Source organism: Equus przewalskii, chromosome 1 (genome assembly GCF_037783145.1).
Source record: "Equus przewalskii isolate Varuska chromosome 1, EquPr2, whole genome shotgun sequence".
Lineage (NCBI taxonomy): Eukaryota > Metazoa > Chordata > Mammalia > Perissodactyla > Equidae > Equus > Equus przewalskii.
In genome coordinates this window covers 74,355,478-74,374,222 of record NC_091831.1, presented here as the reverse complement: position 1 = coordinate 74,374,222, position 18,745 = coordinate 74,355,478, and the positions used below count along the sequence as shown (strand labels likewise).

Here is an 18,745-nt window from a genome sequence, read left to right as displayed (position 1 = left end):
TATAATCGCTATATTGTACATTAGATCCCCAGAGCTTACTCACCTTTGTACGCTTTGACCAACATCTCTCCATTTCCTCCACCCCTCAGCCTCTGGTAACCACCAGCCTACTCTCTGTTTCTGCGAGTTTGGCTCTTTTAGATCTCACATATAAGTGAGATCATACATTATTAGTCTTTTTCTGTCTGACTTATTCACTTAGCATAATGCCCTCATGATTCATCCATGTTGTTGCAAATGGCAGGATTTCCATCTTTCTAATGGATGCATAATACTCTGTGGTGTGTGTGTATATATTTATATATGTGTGTGTGTGTGTGTATGCACACCACATCTTCCTTATCCATTCATCCTTTGGTGGACATATAAGTTGCTTCTGTATCTTGGCTATTGTGAATAATGCTGCAATGAACATGGGAGTGCAAATATCTCTTCAAGAATTTGATTTCATTGCCTTTGGATAAATACCCAGAAGTGGGATTACTGGATCATATGGTAGTTCTATTTTTAATTTTTTGAGGAATCTCCACACTGTTTTCCATAATAGCTGAGACAGTTTACATTCCCACCAAGTGTACACAAGGGTTCCCTTTCCTCCACATCCTTGCCAAAACTCATCTCTTGTCTTTTTAATGATTAGGCTCACTTTTATAATTAATATATCTAATTTTTTTTAATTCCTAAATATCTATGTTTTTGCTAGGCTATTTCAGTATAGGATTATTCAAAAATTCTTCCCTTTTTCCTGGTCCTCAATTAAATTTTTGTTTCTCAAAATTGAGCAATTTATAGTTGGCTTTAATGTTGATTTAAATTATTTTCATTATGAAGTTGCTTAAATATTTATAAATATCAAACCAGGTATAAGCTCTTTCTGCTTAAACAACCATAAAACCAAAGGAAATTTATGAGTTAAAATCAAAGAAAACTCTAACATCAATAAAAATTTAGACTTTAATATATTGGGTAATATTGTTTTGCTGAAACTAAATTACCAGTATTGGATAGAAATATGTTTGCATAATTTGTATCAATTTGTTTAATTTTTAGAATAGTACTTCCTCATTTGGGTAATTATTTTATCACTGTGGTTATGTTTCCTTTTAGCAAAGAGGTCATTTAAAACCACTGATCCATTATTTTTATGGGTTGTTGAATATATGGGTTTATATTTAATAGTAAAATAATTATTCACTGTACTTTTTCTACTAAACTTATGGAGCATAATCTCTTACAAATTGGTACAGATAAAAGTGGGATCCATGCAATAAGTACATTTCTTTGGAAAGTGAATATGATTCTTATTGCTGTGGTTCAGATATTATAGTTTTGATATACTATATCAATATATACTATATGTAATGGAATATTATAATACATTGTATAATATGTATTATATTATTAATATAATATAATATAATATATAAGCTACCATTACTATTTGATGACTCAATTGTTTCACTACTTTCACGATGCAGAAACTTCTGTCAACATCATCTTGTGATATATTTTGCCTTCTTTTAGAGAAAGCAAATCATTTGTATTTGAAATTCTCTTCTGTTTTTTCTCAGTAGCCCAAAACTCTTACAATATGTCATTATCGTGAAAATATCTTCAATTTTTAATTTATTGCTACAAAGAAATTTAATATGCACAAAGAAGTGGATATGGGACAATTATTTTAATTTTGGCATCAGAACATGCCCTCTTAATAGAAAGAACACTCACTACCCAGTGAACATTAGCCTCTGTCACTTGAGGTGACTCTGTGGCAAGAGCATAATGTTCAGCAAAGTCACAAGAGAAACCCTAAGTAGCATGGCTGTACTTAGTTGTAAATAGGTCATCCAGAGATAATCCTAAATATTTACATAACGCCAATTAGTGTATTACACCTGTTTCCACCAGATAGGGATTAAGGCCCTTGGGGGACAAGTCTGCAGACCATATAAAAGAAAAATGTGTTTTATAATAGTTTTATATATACCATATATGTTTGTGTATGTGTATTGCAAAGCAAGCATTTGCTAAAAGAAAAATAAACCATTTGTTCTCAATTCCTTTTCCTCTTAAGCATTGAAAATTATGAAACATACAATATCTTAAATTATCATGAATTTTTCATATATCCTTCTACTTCTGTAAAATTTCAGTGTGCTTTTTCCTTCTAAAATCATATGGAAATATGTACCAGTGTAATGACTTGGGAATCTGAGAGTAGGACTTAAAATTAGCAAGCGATGCTAAGAAGGAAAGAGAAGACTTACTCTCAGTAGAATTTTCAAAAATAAGGTCCAACAGAAAGTAAGAAAGACACAGCCACAAGTTAGAAAAAGTTTGTAGTTCTGAATGTGAGAAAAGCAGTGACAGATTCCAACACTTATCTTTGTTGCACAGGCAGCTGTTTCCGATCAGGAAAGGAAGAAGATGAAGCGCAAAGGAGATCGATATTCCATGCAGACCTCTCTTATTGTGGCAGCTCTGAAGCGATTACTGCCCATTGGGTTGAACATTTGTGCCCCTGGAGACCAGGAACTCATTGCTCTGGCCAAAAATCGATTTAGTATGGTAAGTTTCCTTTTCATACCAGTGGTAACGACCATTTGACCTCCAGACTGTCAAGTGTTTGGACTCTTTTGTCTCACTGCTCTATGTCAAGATTTCATTTGCATTAAATGTTTTATTAAACAGTTTTTTTGGCAAGACTCTAAGACTCAGATACAAAGACTATTTTTTTGGGAGGCTGTTTTTGATTTCTAAATTATGTTAATCACCTCCAGGGCATATTCAGGAACCTAATGGAAAAGATACAAACAAGTTGCTCGTAGTGGGAAAAAACATGGATTTCATATGAACTCCCGTATAAAATTTGTGATAAGAAATATATTCAAGTTTATGAAGGGCGATTGCTCAATGTTAGAAGCATGACGTATTGTGCTGATTGTGCTTAGCTAAGGTGTTGACTTTTAAATCAGCAGCTCTTCACCTTTGCAAGCATCAAGATTTTAGTTCTCCAGATTGCTTTGTGGCCTCTGTTTTTCCTCTTCATGGCTACACAGATGAGGATGCAGTTTTTCAAAAATAGACATTTGAGTTATTAATTCAGATTTATGTAAATTGGAGGACGTCTTCTTCCTCCATCTGCTCCCACACTGCAGCACCCCTCTGTATATCCCCAGTTTGATACTCTAATGAGCACACGGAGGGGGCTTGTGGCAGAGTGGGCTGCGTAGATGCAGTTCTTTCAGTGGTTGTCTAATTGATTGTCCTCGTTGCTACTGGATCATTGGTGATGTTATTAAATGCTAAAATTACTTTGTGGAGATTTTGGAGAATGCTGGAAACATATTTCTGTTTGAACCCAAAGGAACAGGCTTCTGCCCCACTTCTTGAGAACTGGAAATTCAGTTCCATTGAGTCTTATTGTACTTACTGTGGAGCTAAAGTAGGTTATTGTCGTGTTTCAAATCACAGCAGTATCAAGAAATTATCTGAAATTATCTGAAAGGGAACTCCCAAAATTTGTGGCTTGTATTTAAATCCTATAAAGATATTTGTTCAGATATGCCATTTCCAAAGAAGCTGGAGTTATTTCCATTGACTTGTGACAGTTGATGCATTATAGGACTTCTTTCAGGTAACATTTATTTCTTGACAGAAAGACACTGAGGATGAAGTACGAGATATAATCCGCAATAATATTCATTTACAAGGCAAGGTAAGCCAAACTTTATTCTAAAGCACATTTAGTATGTATAAATTAGTTAATTTCTCTTTGGAATAGTACTACACATAATGTTACTTTAGCAATTAAGATAGTGAAAATATGTTATTTTAATCAGCCACTATTTTACTTGCAAATCTTTTTTAGTAAATACTCTCAAGATAATAAATGATGTATTTTTAAAGATCATCAGAGATTGTCAAACTTTGAAAAAAACATGTCACCGCTTGAAACAGAGGTTGGAAATTACCTTCATATAGCTGAGTTTGAGGACCTTTGGGACATAGAGACAGGTGTCTATAAGAATTTGAAATTTTGCTTCTAGTGCTAAGTAATTAAATTTGTGTATTTAAGAGTCATTAATACATAGGAAATATTGAGAATTGCTGCAATGGGAATAAATGAATTTACCTAGGAAGGCAATTGTACATTTAGAAGAAAAACGTGAATGGAAACCAAGATAACATCTACTTTTTAATGGTAGGTGAAAGAATTGCTAGAAGTAATTTTTGTAGTTCAGTAAGCATTTGCTATTACTTGGAAATTTTTACATACTAGTGGATAATTATTCATTTGTTTACAGAATGTGTCACATAATGTGAGAAGTCTAACAATTTATTATTTTGACTCAGCATATTCGCTTCTATTTTGGTGTCCCTTCTGAGGAATTTTTTTAATATGAAAATGTCCACATGTCAAAAAGTAATGACTACAGTATAATGTATGCCTTTCTGGGTATTAAAATGTTTCTTTCCAAACCATATTCTTTTTCTTTTAACACTCTGGGATATAATATGTTAAAGGCAAGACATACCTTTGCAGTATTCGCAAGGCACTAATATTTATTTAGAGCAAATTTCCTGTGCACTTTGATATGTGCTCGATCATACATTTAGTAATAACTTTTCTGGAGTAGAAGATTAATTCCTATTAGTGCATGATCTCTTTCAGATAGCAAAAAGGTTTTGATCATTTTTAAAAAATATTCATAAAGCCTCCAGCTGAACCTCAAATGAAAGTTGATGCTACATACGTGAGTGTTTGAGGAGACCTGTGTCCCCTGAAAGCGTCTCGGATCCCCAGGGTATTCCAAACCCCACTTTGGGAACCATGTCTAGGACAACCACTACTGAGTAAAGACAGGAAACGTTCAGTACCTCCTAAGAAGGTGTTTATGCCACTCTCAGGAAATGGTCAAATAAAAAAGATTATGTCTTGGATAAGCAAAAAGAAATTCTTCCATTATATTTTAGAGGTTTCTTGTAGGAATATTTTGGACAATTTATACTGTATGTTAGGGCGTTGGGAAGAAAGAGGAGAGCAGAAAAGGAAATACCTTTATAATCAATATTTCACTTCCAATTGAATGAGACCTGAAAATAAAGAGATAATGAATACATATTCTTTTCGACATTTCATTCTATCCTTTTTTTTTTTTTTTTTTTTTGCTGAGAAAGATTCTCCCTGAGCTAACATCTATTGCCAATCTTCTTTTTGCTTGAGGAAGATTTGCCCTGAGCTAACATCTGTGCCAGTCTTCCTCCATTTTGTATATGGGTCACTGCCACAGCATGGCCACCAACGAATGGTGTAGGTCCGCACCCAGGAACAAAACCTGGGCCACCAAAGTGGAGCGTGGCTGACTTAACCACTAGACCACGGGGCTGGCCCACATTTTATACTTTTTTATGCTAGGAGTTGGGAACACGTATTATGGAGATATAAAACTTGTAAAAAGTGAAGTGTTTTGTTCCTAGCTCCTCCTTGAATGCATTGTCTTGAAATTGTAAAAATGGTAATCCTGGGGACATGGAAAGTAGTTTTACATTAGAGAGAATAAAGATGGTACTTATTTTGCCAAATATAAGTAAGACTGCATATCAAAATCTAGAAGTACCAGAAACAGTCCTCAGATGAAAAAAGTATACAGAGAAGAAGCACTTTGTTTCATCAAAGGACAAATGGTGTTTATAGGTCATTCAGTGTATGAAGCTCTGTTTCTGTTTGCCTCTAGAAGAAAGTTATTTTTGACATTTCAAACTGTGCTTTCTCAGGCTAGGAGTTGTGAAGATGTGGATGGTCTCCATTTACTTCTGCTTCATTACAGCCCGTCTCTCATTTTTAATGGAGATTTTAAAGGGGAGGAGAAAGATAAGGGGATTGCTTTCCCTGTTTTTTAATGAATAGCCATTTTATATTATTTGTTTGAAGTAGTGTGCTATCTCTGTAAAGATGCTCGTATTTGTCAGTTTCTATGAATTATAAAAATGCTTTTTAAAAACATAGAGAATTCAGTTCTGTCTTTCAGGAAATTTGACAGTATTAAAAAGAATTTGTAGATTCTTTTATTATAAGAATATGATTTTTTAGCCCTCCGTCGATTTATATTAATTGATTTTTTTGTTTCAGTGAGATTAAGCTCTGTCGTACTCCCTATATTTGTAGATAAATGTGGTCCTATATAATTGCCTATAAGAGTAAATACGTATGTCTTTCAGAGTTTGTGAAAGGAGAAGAGAAAGAGAAAGATTGCCTGTTTCCTTTCCCTGTCTCCCACTCATCCTTAAATCCTAGTTGAAACTTCACTTGTTTAGGGAAATCTTCACAACCACCAACAGATTAGGTTAAATCTCATGGTAGCTTATATTTCTTTTTAGTAGCCCTCATCATAACTGTAAATATTTGTTTAATGTCCATCTTCCCCGCTAGATGATAAATTTCTTGAGTATAAGGCCCTTCTCTGTCTTGATCTCTGCGTATTATTTTGACCCGTGCTATGCTCAATAATTGTGCATTAACTCTTCAAAGGTAGGTCTTCCCCTGTTCACATTGTGACCTTGTATTTTTTGAACTTTTTCTTTTTCTGCAGTTGGAGGATCCTGCTATTAGATGGCAAATGGCCCTTTACAAAGACTTACCAAACAGGACTGAAGATACTTCAGATCCTGAGAAGACAGTAGAAAGAGTATTGGATATAGCAAATGTGCTTTTTCATCTTGAACAGGTTAGATTTTGTGTTGATTCAGTTAGATTTGCCTTGACCATCTAAAAACATTTTAAAAAGAGGATGTGTGTTAATTTGTTAACTATGGGCCCAAAAGTATCTGTGTTCAGCACTTTCGTTATAAAGAATATATGACTCAGGAGATATTAGTATCTGATAAACACAATTTCCAAACTTCAAATTTTTACCACAATATATAGATAATGTATTTGGGGAGAAAAAGGCCTTTGTTTTATTGTCTTTTTCAAAACTTTTCTAAAAGCATACAGATAATTAGAGTTATATTCTTAATTTTAAATCGTTCTAACAAAAATTTTGGGAGTTATGCCTGATTTCAAATGTTTTATGCTTGTATCAGTTTTTGTTACTGTTCATAACAAGATGTTTGAGATACTGTCTTTCACTGTCTTCATATTTGAATTTTTTGTCACTTAATCTTTCCTTTTATTAGAGATTTTTTTAGCTAATTTTCTCCAACATCAGCAATAAATTACATTTAGAGAAGAGCAATTGATTGATATTAAAACCATGTGAGAATAGTGGGGTTTTTTAGGTTGTTTTGGTTTTTTTGAGGAAGATTAGCCCTGAGCTAACATCTGCCACCAATCCTCCTCTTTTTGCTTAGAAAGACTGGCCCTGAGCCAACATCCATGCCCATCTTCCTCTATTTTATATGTGGGACACCTGTCACAGCATGGCTTGATAAGCGGTGCGTAGGTCAGCGCCCAGGATCCAAACCGGTCAACCCCGGGCCGCCAAAGCAGAATGTGCTAACTTAACTGCTGCCCCACCAGACCAGCCCGAGAATAGTGTTTTTATATAATTTTTCAGTTGTATCCTATTTTAAACTACAAAGCTCACTGCATGTTTGACTTTTTTATTCATTACCTTTGCTCAAGAATTCCAAAACCAATAATGTTTGAAACATTATCAGTCGTTGGGTTATAGTTCTGTATAAGGAATCTTCTGGCTTAGGTAAAGTATATGTAACACAGAGAATAGTCTCTACTTCTCAGGAGGGCCATTCAACAAAACACCAGAGAGAGAGAGAGCAGTGTGAACCCAACAGTGTGATCTGTCAGTGGGTCTTTATGACAGTCCTTGCCTGACATGGCATATTGGTCATTTTATACTGAACAGAAAATAATAAAATGCCTTATGTCTTCTCAGGAACTTTGTCACCTAAATGTTTTGCAGAACATATTAGCATAGCAATAATAAACATTTTTCTTTGACTCCTGTTTCATGTTTTCTGATGATCTCCCATCCCTGCCCTGGTCGGTAAATAACATAAAGATATCATCTAATGTAGTATTTTTTAAATCTCCTTCTTGCTGACTCAAATGCCCCCCAAATTCTAATAACTTCTCCAGTGACATGCAATTTATCACTACACCTGATGAGATTAAACTAAGATACTCTTAAACCATATGACTATCAACATATATTTATATTATGTAACATATCAATAATATAATAATATAATATAATATAATACAATTTAGGGAACTTAATATTTTCCCTAAATATTTTCATGAAATATTAAATAAATACAAATTATCGTCAATTAGCAAATGACAAGATTTGAGGTAATGAAATTTTAAGTGATTTATGTAAAGTTGTAAAGTTGTGTTTTCACAATTATATACATATTTAAGAAGATTATTAAATGCTCATTAAATGGTTGCTGAAGGACCATTTCTGGCCCCATTACTCTACCATAAGTTTTATTCTTCCTGATTTTCATACACATATCTGGATTGGTGTGAATGAATTTTAGCTACATTAAATGGAGCTTATTGAAATCTGATTATGTTTTATTATATACATATATTATATATTCATAAATATACCATCATGATGATGTCATTTGTAAAGTAGTGAGATTCATTTTACTAAGCAGCTGTTCATTCCATGAACGTTTCTTGGACGAACTACCATATGGTGGCATTATACTCTGCAGATGCTGGGGATTGAATACTGTCCCTCTACTCAAGTACCTCATGGTCTAGCAGAGGATGTGGATATATATATAGATTAATATGTAGTGGCGTAGATGTGCTAAGATAAAATGTGCTGAAGAGAATATAAAAGGAGCCCAAAGTTAATCTAGTTGTGAAGTAGGTTATCCCTGTGTAAATCTTAAAGGAGAAGTAGGAATTATCTAGGAATGGGTAAGGGGGTTAGATTTTAGTTCAGGCCAAATATTCTTCAGAATGTTAAGGATATAACAGGGCTGGTTTATTATGAAATGAGGATTTTTGAGCAAAAAGAAATCATCAATTATCAAAGAATAGAAAAAAGCGGAAGATATCTGTGTGTACAACTCCTGCCTTTAATACGTCTATTCTAATGTACCTTTAGGTTGAGTGTTGGACTAGTTTGCAGAGAATATTTTTGCTTGCTAAACTCTGTGCAAAAACAGTGGGTGCACAAGAAATGCTTGATTTGATTTATCTCAAGTATCAGCGACCTTTGGAAATTTATGTTTTGTGTTGTACATCTGGTAATTTTCTCATGAGAATGACCTGTCTCTTTTGAATTTCCTTACACTCAAACACTAGCCAAGCTAACACATCAGCACATCCAGGCATTCAGTTACAGATACATCTTGGTGTTCACCTTTGGATCACAGATCTTACCGATATCTATTTATTTGATTTATAGGAGAACCCACTATTTAAGATCTTTCCTTTTCTAATAAAATGCTCTGCCAAATGGTAAGCTTCACGATGGCAGAGACTTTTTCTACCATGTTCACTACTGTATCTCCAGTGCTTTGGTACATTATCGTGTTTGTAGACTGTCACCCATGCTGATCAGAATGCCATAGTCCCATAAAAGCTACCATTTACAGTGTTGGATCTCAAAATGGAACTTTAGATTGAAATGTGTTTGGTTTAGTTAAATAAGAGTACCCTTGATTCTGTTTTCACGTACAATGTTAAGTCTCAACAATGTTTTATTTCACTTAACACAATCACCAAGAAGAAAACTGAAGTGGACAATTAAGTGTTTATTGATCCTTATCGAGGGAAGACGGTCACAGGGAAAACGGTCACAGAGAGAAGTGCTTTCCAATTAGCTAAGTTATTTTGTGAAAATTTCTAAACCACTGCAGTCCAAACATTTTTAATGTTTTCTTCAGGCATTAATACATTCATATTTTGACCATTTACTGCAAAGGATAATAAACTTAGTTTTACTTTTTTAGCTAACATAACATTTTTATTTCTTTCAGAAATCTACATGTATGCGCCGGAGATATTACAATCCGGGAAGTACAGTGTTCAATTGCCTAGAGATTACTAATTAATTTAGAGTTACATCTTGGGATTTTTTTCTCTCTGATACTTATAATTAATCTCTTTTTCCTCTTGGAGTTCCAAACACCATTAGCTAAATAAAGAGCTTGCTTGCATCATTTACTGCAACTTTTGAATTCTCATCCGTCCCTGTCTAACAAAATAGTTATATATTTTAACATTTTTGCAAAATTAAACTCTTTTACTCAATCCTAGTAATGTGGTCATGAAGCCTTGTCATCTTCTCTCCAACCTGTTATGTTAAGGAACAGTAGAATTTTCATTAACTGCTTCTTCATGTTTACTGCTATAACTCTTATGATAAAATTACTTAAAGTGGATACAGAAAGAATACAGTCATTTTTTGTGTAGGTGGAAGATATGTTTTGGAACCATAAAGAACCAAATTCTGAGAAGGATGCAAAACGATGTTATATAGAATGATTTTATATTTCTTTGATTTTAGAGATGACATAGCTTCTAAAGTTCACACTACTGGGAAAGTGTCATATTTTTACTAAGGAAAATGTGTAACATTTGAAATTATTTCAAATTTAGCATTGGGTAACTTTTAGGATGTGGGCTTTTCCATAATAATTTTTAAAACTTTTGGAATTCCTGAATTCCAAAAAGGTACTGAAAAGGTACAACTGTTTAATAGTGTATTTTTGAGAGTAGTTTGGGTTTAAATATTTATTTCTTTGTGTCATTTTACTCAGGTGGAACATCCTCAGAGATCTAAAAAGGCTGTATGGCACAAGCTGCTCTCTAAGCAGAGGAAAAGGGCAGTGGTAGCCTGCTTCCGAATGGCTCCTTTATATAATCTGCCAAGGTCAGAATTCTTTTAATGTTCATAATAGATTAAAGTTATTTTTTCCCTAATAAGTAGTAGGAGTCTAGCATTTACCTTAACATGAGTACGATAGTCCAGAAAAAGTTAGAAGAGATTTATTGGCTCTTCTGTGTAGTACTTGACTTTTTCTTTTTGGATATTCTCAGAGAACTGTGCTCTGTAATGTAATTGTTAAATTACTTTTAAACACCGAGAAAGATCTGCTCACCAATGTGAGATAGGATAGAGCGATTAAGAACTCATTCTTTGGAGTCAGACTGCTTTGATTGGAATCCTGACATCTCAGCTTTTGGCTGTCTGACATTGGTGAAGTTTCTTACCTGACTTTGCTATAGTTTTCTCATTTGCATCATGGTAAGGTTTGCCTCATAGAGTTGTTCAGACTCTTTAATGAGCTGAGGTATACAGAGTGCTTAGAACTGAAGCTGACAAAATAAATGTTCTTTGTTTTTGATTTTTGTGATTATTAGCCTTTAGGGAAGAGAACTAATATGGAACTAACTTATGGGGATAACATAAAACTAATATTGGACTAACTTATGGAAATAACGTAAATACGCTTGACAGACCCATCAACCTTCTCTTAGAGATATAGCAGGAATACTTGTTAATAGAGAAGTAACCTGGTACATTCAAGTCTGGCCTGGTGGCCTAGGTTACCATTTCAGCCTTCTTTTGGTTTCCCTAAGAAACTGTGCTCTTTCCCACTCTGAGCTTTATGCAAGTGGCATCACTCCCATGTCTGGTAAACAGGACTCAGCTCAGCTACATCTCTTCTTTGGAACGTCTCTGACCAAGCCCTGCCCATCTACTACTTGCTAGTGGAATGCTTCCTCTCGCTTGTCTCTAGGACACATTTACATACCTCTAGTTGTAGCACTTTACTAGAGTACTGGGGCTACTGTCTCTCTGATTCAAACTTTGAGATCCTTTAGAGGTCTGTCCAATTTTATATCCTGAGAACCTAGAACACTGACTTTCATTAAGTGTTTGAATGAATAAATAATATAAGGCAGGAGTGAAAGAACAAAACAAATCCACCCCCAAATAAAACAAAACAAACAAAACCTCACACGTTTCCCTTTCTCTAAGATAGTTGGATTCCTTGCCATCTCATCACACTTACTGAGTCTAAAATATATTAATTTCCTCCTCAAACCATGTGCTACTTCTAATTTCTCCAACTCAATTGTGTTGTTACCATTTAGTCAAATAAAACATTAATTCTGAATTTATATTCTTATTCCTTTACTGGTTATTCCTATACAGTCGTTCTCCAAGTTCCATCAAATTTTTCTTTGAAGTATTTTCATTGCCAGCCTTCCCTTCATGGCCACCTCTTCAACTAACCTGTCTATTGCTTCATATTAGGTTGACAGCAGCAGATGCTGAGTTAGTTTCTATGATGTCATAGAGTCTACTGTTCCACTCTCTCTGATATAACATTTTCAAAATTGTGTCCCTTATTCCAGTGCTTCTCAAACCTGGTTTTTTAGAAAATACACTCAAATTAATTTAAGAAATATCCAAGTTTCAACCTACTGAATCAGAATTTCTGTGAGGGCTTAGCATGTGCATTGTTTAAAAGCTACACAGGTGATTCTGATATACCAGTAAGGTCGAGCCCATGCTTTGTCATGCCTCTCTCATGTACAAGAATTTATGGTGATTTCTAGCAGTTCCAGCTGCGTTGTTGTTTCCTCTCCTCAGTTTTCAAGGTCCTTCATAAACCTGTCTAACTATATGTCTCATGACTCCTCAGCCTGCCTTTGGTATTGTTAAGCTCAGCTTCCCATCCTGCAATGGCACCATCTCATTTTAGTACTTCTGATATTTTCTTATGATATTCCCTTATTATTAAAATAAAGTCATGACTTTTCTTTTTTATCCTTTCTTATGTTTGAATCTTATCCACATCTCTCATCAACTTCATGAATGCATTTACTGATTCTTCTAGTCTTCACTGGTCTTCTTCTATTTCCACTTATCATCAGTATTCCAGGATTTAGTCTAAATATATATACTCCCATCAAGTTCACTTAATAGATTTTGTTTTATAATCCTCAGACCCTATATCTAATGTTAACTCCAACACTGAATGATCCCTCTATTGACACTTCTTTTGTTGTTTATCCAGACCCACTTGATGTCACATAATAGATAGCATTTAATGAACATCCATCCAATGTGCTTTACATTTTTTATCTCATTTTAAGTCTCACAAAACTCAAGTGTAGATGGGGGTTATGATAGTTCTATAATGAGAAAAATGAGCATTGGCAAAGTTGGATAACTTGACCAATGTTACAAAGCTTAGAAATGGCTGAGCCAGGATTTCAGTCCAAGTCAGTGTATGATCTGAGAAACCTTGTTCTATCTCCTACAATGTATTGCCTCTTCAATCAAGAGTAGGAAGTTTATTTTTAGTTTATTCTTCTGGTGCACAGATAATCCAGTGATAAAGCACTACTGAGTACCTTTTCAATTTATGAAAGAAAAAAAAAGTCTTTGTTTGAAATTGTGCTTATCTTTTAGGCATCGAGCTGTCAATCTCTTTCTTCAAGGATATGAAAAGTCTTGGATTGAAACAGAAGAACATTACTTTGAAGACAAACTGATAGAAGATTTAGCAGTATGTTTTTAATGGGGATATATGCTGAAAGAGGATTTGGGTTTGGCTGGAATAACATTGGTGTGACTAGTTACCATATAACATTGAAGAGAAAATGTCATTGCAGTTTATTGGTCTTGGGCAACTTTTTATTCTGCATTCTATTCTCTTTTTATACTGCATTCAATGTGTAGGAGGAAATTCGCTCTTTTTATTTCAAAGAGATCTCATCAACATCAAGCAATTCAGAATTTAAGATGAATAGTACAAGTTTATTATTAACTAAATTTTGACTCCGTTATTCTGTAAATTCTGCCTCAAAGCACCTTTAAACCCCTCAGATCCAGGACAGAACTATAAAAGCTGAACTGTAAAGAAATTATTCACCAAAAATAAGTTGAAGGTTAACAAAAGCCGGTGAAAAGTAACTGGGTTTTAAGGATACTCAGAGCAGAGAATGAAAGACTGGACACAAGAGCGGGAAGTCATGGCAAACAGAGTAGGTGGCACGCAGAATTTCCGCTGAGCCGTGCTGATAAGAAGGCTTGTCTTCCTGAGAGTGCGGTGCTCTGGGGAGCCATTGTCATAATCTTTTATAAGTTGTGATCTGTTTAAAAATCTGACAGAAGCCATCTCTTCGGGAAAATTTACAAGCATACAGTCCTGCAGAATTTTGCAGGCTAGTTAGAGGCTTCATGATTCCCAAGTTAAAGACCTCTTATCTAAAATCTATTTTTTTAACTCAAATTATCAGGGAATATAATGGAAAAACTACTCTAATTTACAAAAGCTTAACTGATTACCCCCATATATTTTAAATGAATTCAATTTGCCTTTAGCATCAAAACAACCCATAGAATATTGGCTATCTTATAGAAATTTACCTAGTACCCACAACATTAAACCTTGAATCCAGAGAACAACCTCGTTTATATAGAGAAGAAATCAGTCTGAATGGATGAGTAAGTCAAGAGAGATATAAAATTCATTAAACCATTCAACAAGAAGTCAGGATTAATTAATTAACAGTCAATAAACATGCTTAATAGTTTTCTTCATTGTAAAAGTTCTATCCAATAGTATGAAATTATTTTTTTAAGTTTTAAAAGTAACTGAAAATGAAAAAAAGTAACATGTAAGTGATTCAAGCATTAACTCATTTAGCATTTTTTACCTCTCATTGTTTGTGTAGGCAAATAAAATGTTTCATTTGATAATCAGTTTGCATTGCTATATGAACTAAATTTTTATACTTGGAATGACTTAGCATTTTATTGCAATTCTTTATAAATTGAGCCCATCTTAAAGTTGAAATCTATGTAGCAAATACACTTTTGGGTAGTTATGAATCTGCTTATAAGAATGGCATTCAGAATTTTTAAAGGATGTAAGTCATTCTTTCCCATAGTGTTTTTTGATACAACTATTAAATATCTTTTTTTTAAAGCTACATAGTTTTGCATTGACAATGTAACACACTCACATACACACATATGTGCATATATAATGCTTATACAATACACACACACACACACACTCCCCCACAGCAGGAAGAGAAAGGCTTTCCTTTTATTTGTTGTTCCTAGCCCTCATATTGCTCCTGGATTTGAGTGAATGTTTCATTTAGAAGTGAAATTTTATAAATTTGACTTTTTTATAGAAACCTGGAGCAGAACCTCCAGAAGAAGATGAAGGCACTAAGAGAGTTGATCCTCTGCATCAGCTGATCCTTCTGTTTAGTCGAACAGCTTTAACAGAGAAATGGTATGGTTGGGAGGGTTCATACGAGTCATAGGAAGAATAAAGAAACCCATGTCTGAGTATTCTATGTGTCATGTATTGATGTTCAATTTCATCTTGTTCTGGTTAGGAGAGAGAGTTATTCAAAGATATGACCAGTCTGGCGTACACCTATGGACCAACATTCATTCAATTTCAGGCTTTAACATCTATGTATGGGCTCTAGTTTTTCTTAACAATTTTATAATTAGCTGATTTAGTTGGTTCTGAATCTTTTTATAAAATGATTTTTCTCTTTATCACAAGAAGCCTTTATTAATAAAGCAAAAGAGCCCAAAGCAAATTTCAGTACCAAAAGTGTTGGGAGACCAATGGTGACCCAAAATTTTCCGGCTAGATTGTGTCTCCATTGTGCAGTGGGTCTTAGGAAACCTTTAGAAGATGGGTAAGCCATTGTCTCAATGAAATGTTTTTTTAAGATCTATTTTAAGGGCATTCCCCATTTTTGTTGGCTTCTACAGTCTTGTTCAGATGAATTCACCAAAGCTACAAAGGGCAAACCTCTATGGAGTTAAATAAGAAATGCACTCATAGGCCTGAAAATCAAAATGTGCCCAGCATCTACCTGCTCATTACAGTGGGCACTGCATAGATTGGCTCTGTAGATGAGACATTTCACAGGTTATAAAACCATTATCTGCTTCCCTGCCATGTGAAAGAAAGCCTACCTTGCCCCAGGCCTCACTCTCATTCTGTGCAGAAGCTGGAAGATAAATTTAATTATCAATCCATATCCGCATGAGTCTTCTCAGAGTCTTGAAGAGTTCATTTGACCTCTATGCATGCCATAATAATGTACATTTCTCTCTCTTAGCCACTGTGATCCATCCTTCTCTCACTATTTCTCTCTCTCTTATTATTTCCTAACTAACCAAATCATCTCATCCCTAAGCATAGAGCAACTCTCTGTCTGGCATTGTCAGGTAATGAGGTATTTCTCATAAGTGAATTTTTCTGATGGCTGAAGTTTAAAACTGCTAAAATAACTTTGCAAATATTAGGTATTTTTTGATAGAAACCTTTCTTCCTGAATTAATGGTTTCCGTACTTCTTGAAAGAGGACAATAAACCTATTTAAACTTTCTTAATTTCATAATGGTCATTATTATGCTCATCGTATTTTTTAATTATATAGTAGCATAATAATTTGGGGAATCTTTCCATCAAATGTCAAATATCAGTTCCGCTGTCAAAAGCCCCTACCTCATTTAAATTTGCTTATTTCAACTTTTGTAGTTTCAAGAAAATTAAAGTTATTATATTTATGTGTAAATCAATAGAGCATTTATTTTGTGAGACTTGCAGGCCTGTTCTGAAAGGTAAGGTGGCACAGCTATTTAGGAGCTCTGAGATCTTTGCTTTCTGATTCTATGTTTTTGAATTATTACTTTGCCTAAGTTTTATGTTTATTTCATTTTAAAAAGGCATACTTGGTGAAAAATAAAGGTTACTTTATACAGTGATGGTAATTCTACGTATGACTAGCCTTCTACTTAACAACTGCTGTTTTTGTCTTGTTTTTCATAGCAAACTGGAGGAAGATTTTTTATATATGGCTTATGCAGATATTATGGCAAAGGTAAAAAAAAGTCTTGATTTTAATGTTTATTTTAATAAAGGGAAATCATTTTCATGTGATAAAGGATAAGAATCTATGTATTTCTGGATTAAAATAAAATATTGTTAAATCTTAGAAACCTAAGAGGCATTAATCTCAATTTTCCACTTGTTGTGTGAATCTCTGTTCTAACTTCCTTGACAGGTAATCATTGTTGCCTCCTTTAACATTTTATTTGTGAGGAGCTCACTGATTTTCCAGATGTTCATTCATTCAACAAATACTCACTGGGCATCAGGGTATTGGAGATAACATGGTGAATAAGAAAGAAACAAACACAGCTTGCCTTCTTGGAATTTCTCGACTGATGGAGAAAACGAAATTTAAACAAATGATTAGAAAAAACTCTGATAAGTTTAATGGTAGAGAAACTATTAGGACTTTTGGGAACAGGTAACAGAGCATAGTAGTGAGGGCCACTTAGTCTGTGGTTTAAGGAAGTACTTGACCATTGACTGTCCAGACATTCATGTCTGACATTCAATAACACAGGTAAGGCTTATTAATACAGATTTGAGATTCATCAGCATCAGCAACTAATTGAAGCCGTAGGAGTGGATGGTCTTGCCCAAGCAGAGAAGGCAGCATGAGAAGAGAAGAAGGCCTAGGACTGAGCTTCTAAGGACAAGGAAGTTTAAAAGATGGTTAGAAGAAAAGGAACCCTTAAAAAGAAAATAGGAGAGAAGCTTAAGTGTGAACATATATAGTAGGTATAGGAATAAGTGTTTGGTATTCTGGTGAGGGGGTGAACAAGATAAGGATTAAAAGTTCTCCAGGATGTATTACATGTATATCACGTGACCGTGGTGAGAATAGTTCTAGAGGATTGTGGAGAGGGGCCATTGGTGGTGCAAATGCTGTGTTGTGGGGAAGTAAGTAGAGATTCACAAATAAGGCGATGTGACATAAACATTTCTTTACTGAGAAGACTGAGAGGGAGGAGAAAGATATATGGTCCTAAATCTCTACAGGGAATTGCAAGGTTGAAGGGGGATTGTTTTTGTCTGTTTGCCATTTGTTTATTTTTTTTGAAGAGAGAGATTTGAACGTGCCTTTCTCCTGATGGGAAGGACTCAATAGAATGGGCAAGGGAATAATTTGTGGAGTGAGGCCTTAAGTCAATGGGAGCCAAGGGAGAGACAGGTTACAGAGCACGAGGGAAAAGTCATGGCTTTCCAACTTTATTTCAAACCATAACCCACAGTAAGAAATACATCTACCCAGAATGTTTACAAAAACATAAAAATAGATACCTTGAAAGAAAATTATGAAATTATACCCTTCCTATGAGCAGGATAGTCTGATATTTTCTGTTCTATTTAAATTTTAAAAAATTGTTTTAGAGCATGACTCACTAAATAGATATCATGTCCAATTAATTGGTTGAAACTCATAGTTTAAAAAACGCTGGGTTAAAAGATAAAAGAGGAAGGATATTCCTTCTGTAGAAATTGGCATGGAATATTGACTAGAAACTAAAATAGAATTCTCAAGCAGTGTAGCAAACCTGATTTATGTTGTTTTCTGTGAATTTATAGTGGTACCCGTCTTCCTGCTTGTGTGACTTTTCTGTAGCAGTTCCCAGAACTAAATGCAAATTCAGAGAAGGCATTAGAAGTTAGATTCATTAAGGATAAATATTTTTGCCAGATCATTGTTGAAGGACAGTGGATTAAAGGGGCTTTGTATATTGCTATGAGAGTGGCTGAGTCATTGGATCTTGGATTCTAACTAGGATAAATAAGGAAGTGAGGAAAGAGGGAGCTGATAAATAAGGAGATTGTAAAGGAGTCCGTGGACTGTCATCCTCTGAGTTTGAAGAAGCAATGA

General features: G+C 34.5%; 1 protein-coding gene across 1 annotated transcript in view; it reads left to right on the top strand.

The window, feature by feature from the left end:
• RYR2 (ryanodine receptor 2) overlaps positions 1–18,745 on the top strand; it is a 689,571-nt gene that overhangs the window by 581,737 nt on the left and 89,089 nt on the right. Inside the window, exons 72-79 of the mRNA XM_070568189.1 lie at positions 2,398–2,568; positions 3,659–3,718; positions 6,594–6,728; positions 9,970–10,006; positions 10,754–10,865; positions 13,422–13,518; positions 15,158–15,261; positions 16,825–16,876. Coding sequence (XP_070424290.1) covers positions 2,398–2,568; positions 3,659–3,718; positions 6,594–6,728; positions 9,970–10,006; positions 10,754–10,865; positions 13,422–13,518; positions 15,158–15,261; positions 16,825–16,876 — 768 coding nt within the window. The remainder of the gene's footprint in view (positions 1–2,397; positions 2,569–3,658; positions 3,719–6,593; positions 6,729–9,969; positions 10,007–10,753; positions 10,866–13,421; positions 13,519–15,157; positions 15,262–16,824; positions 16,877–18,745) is intronic.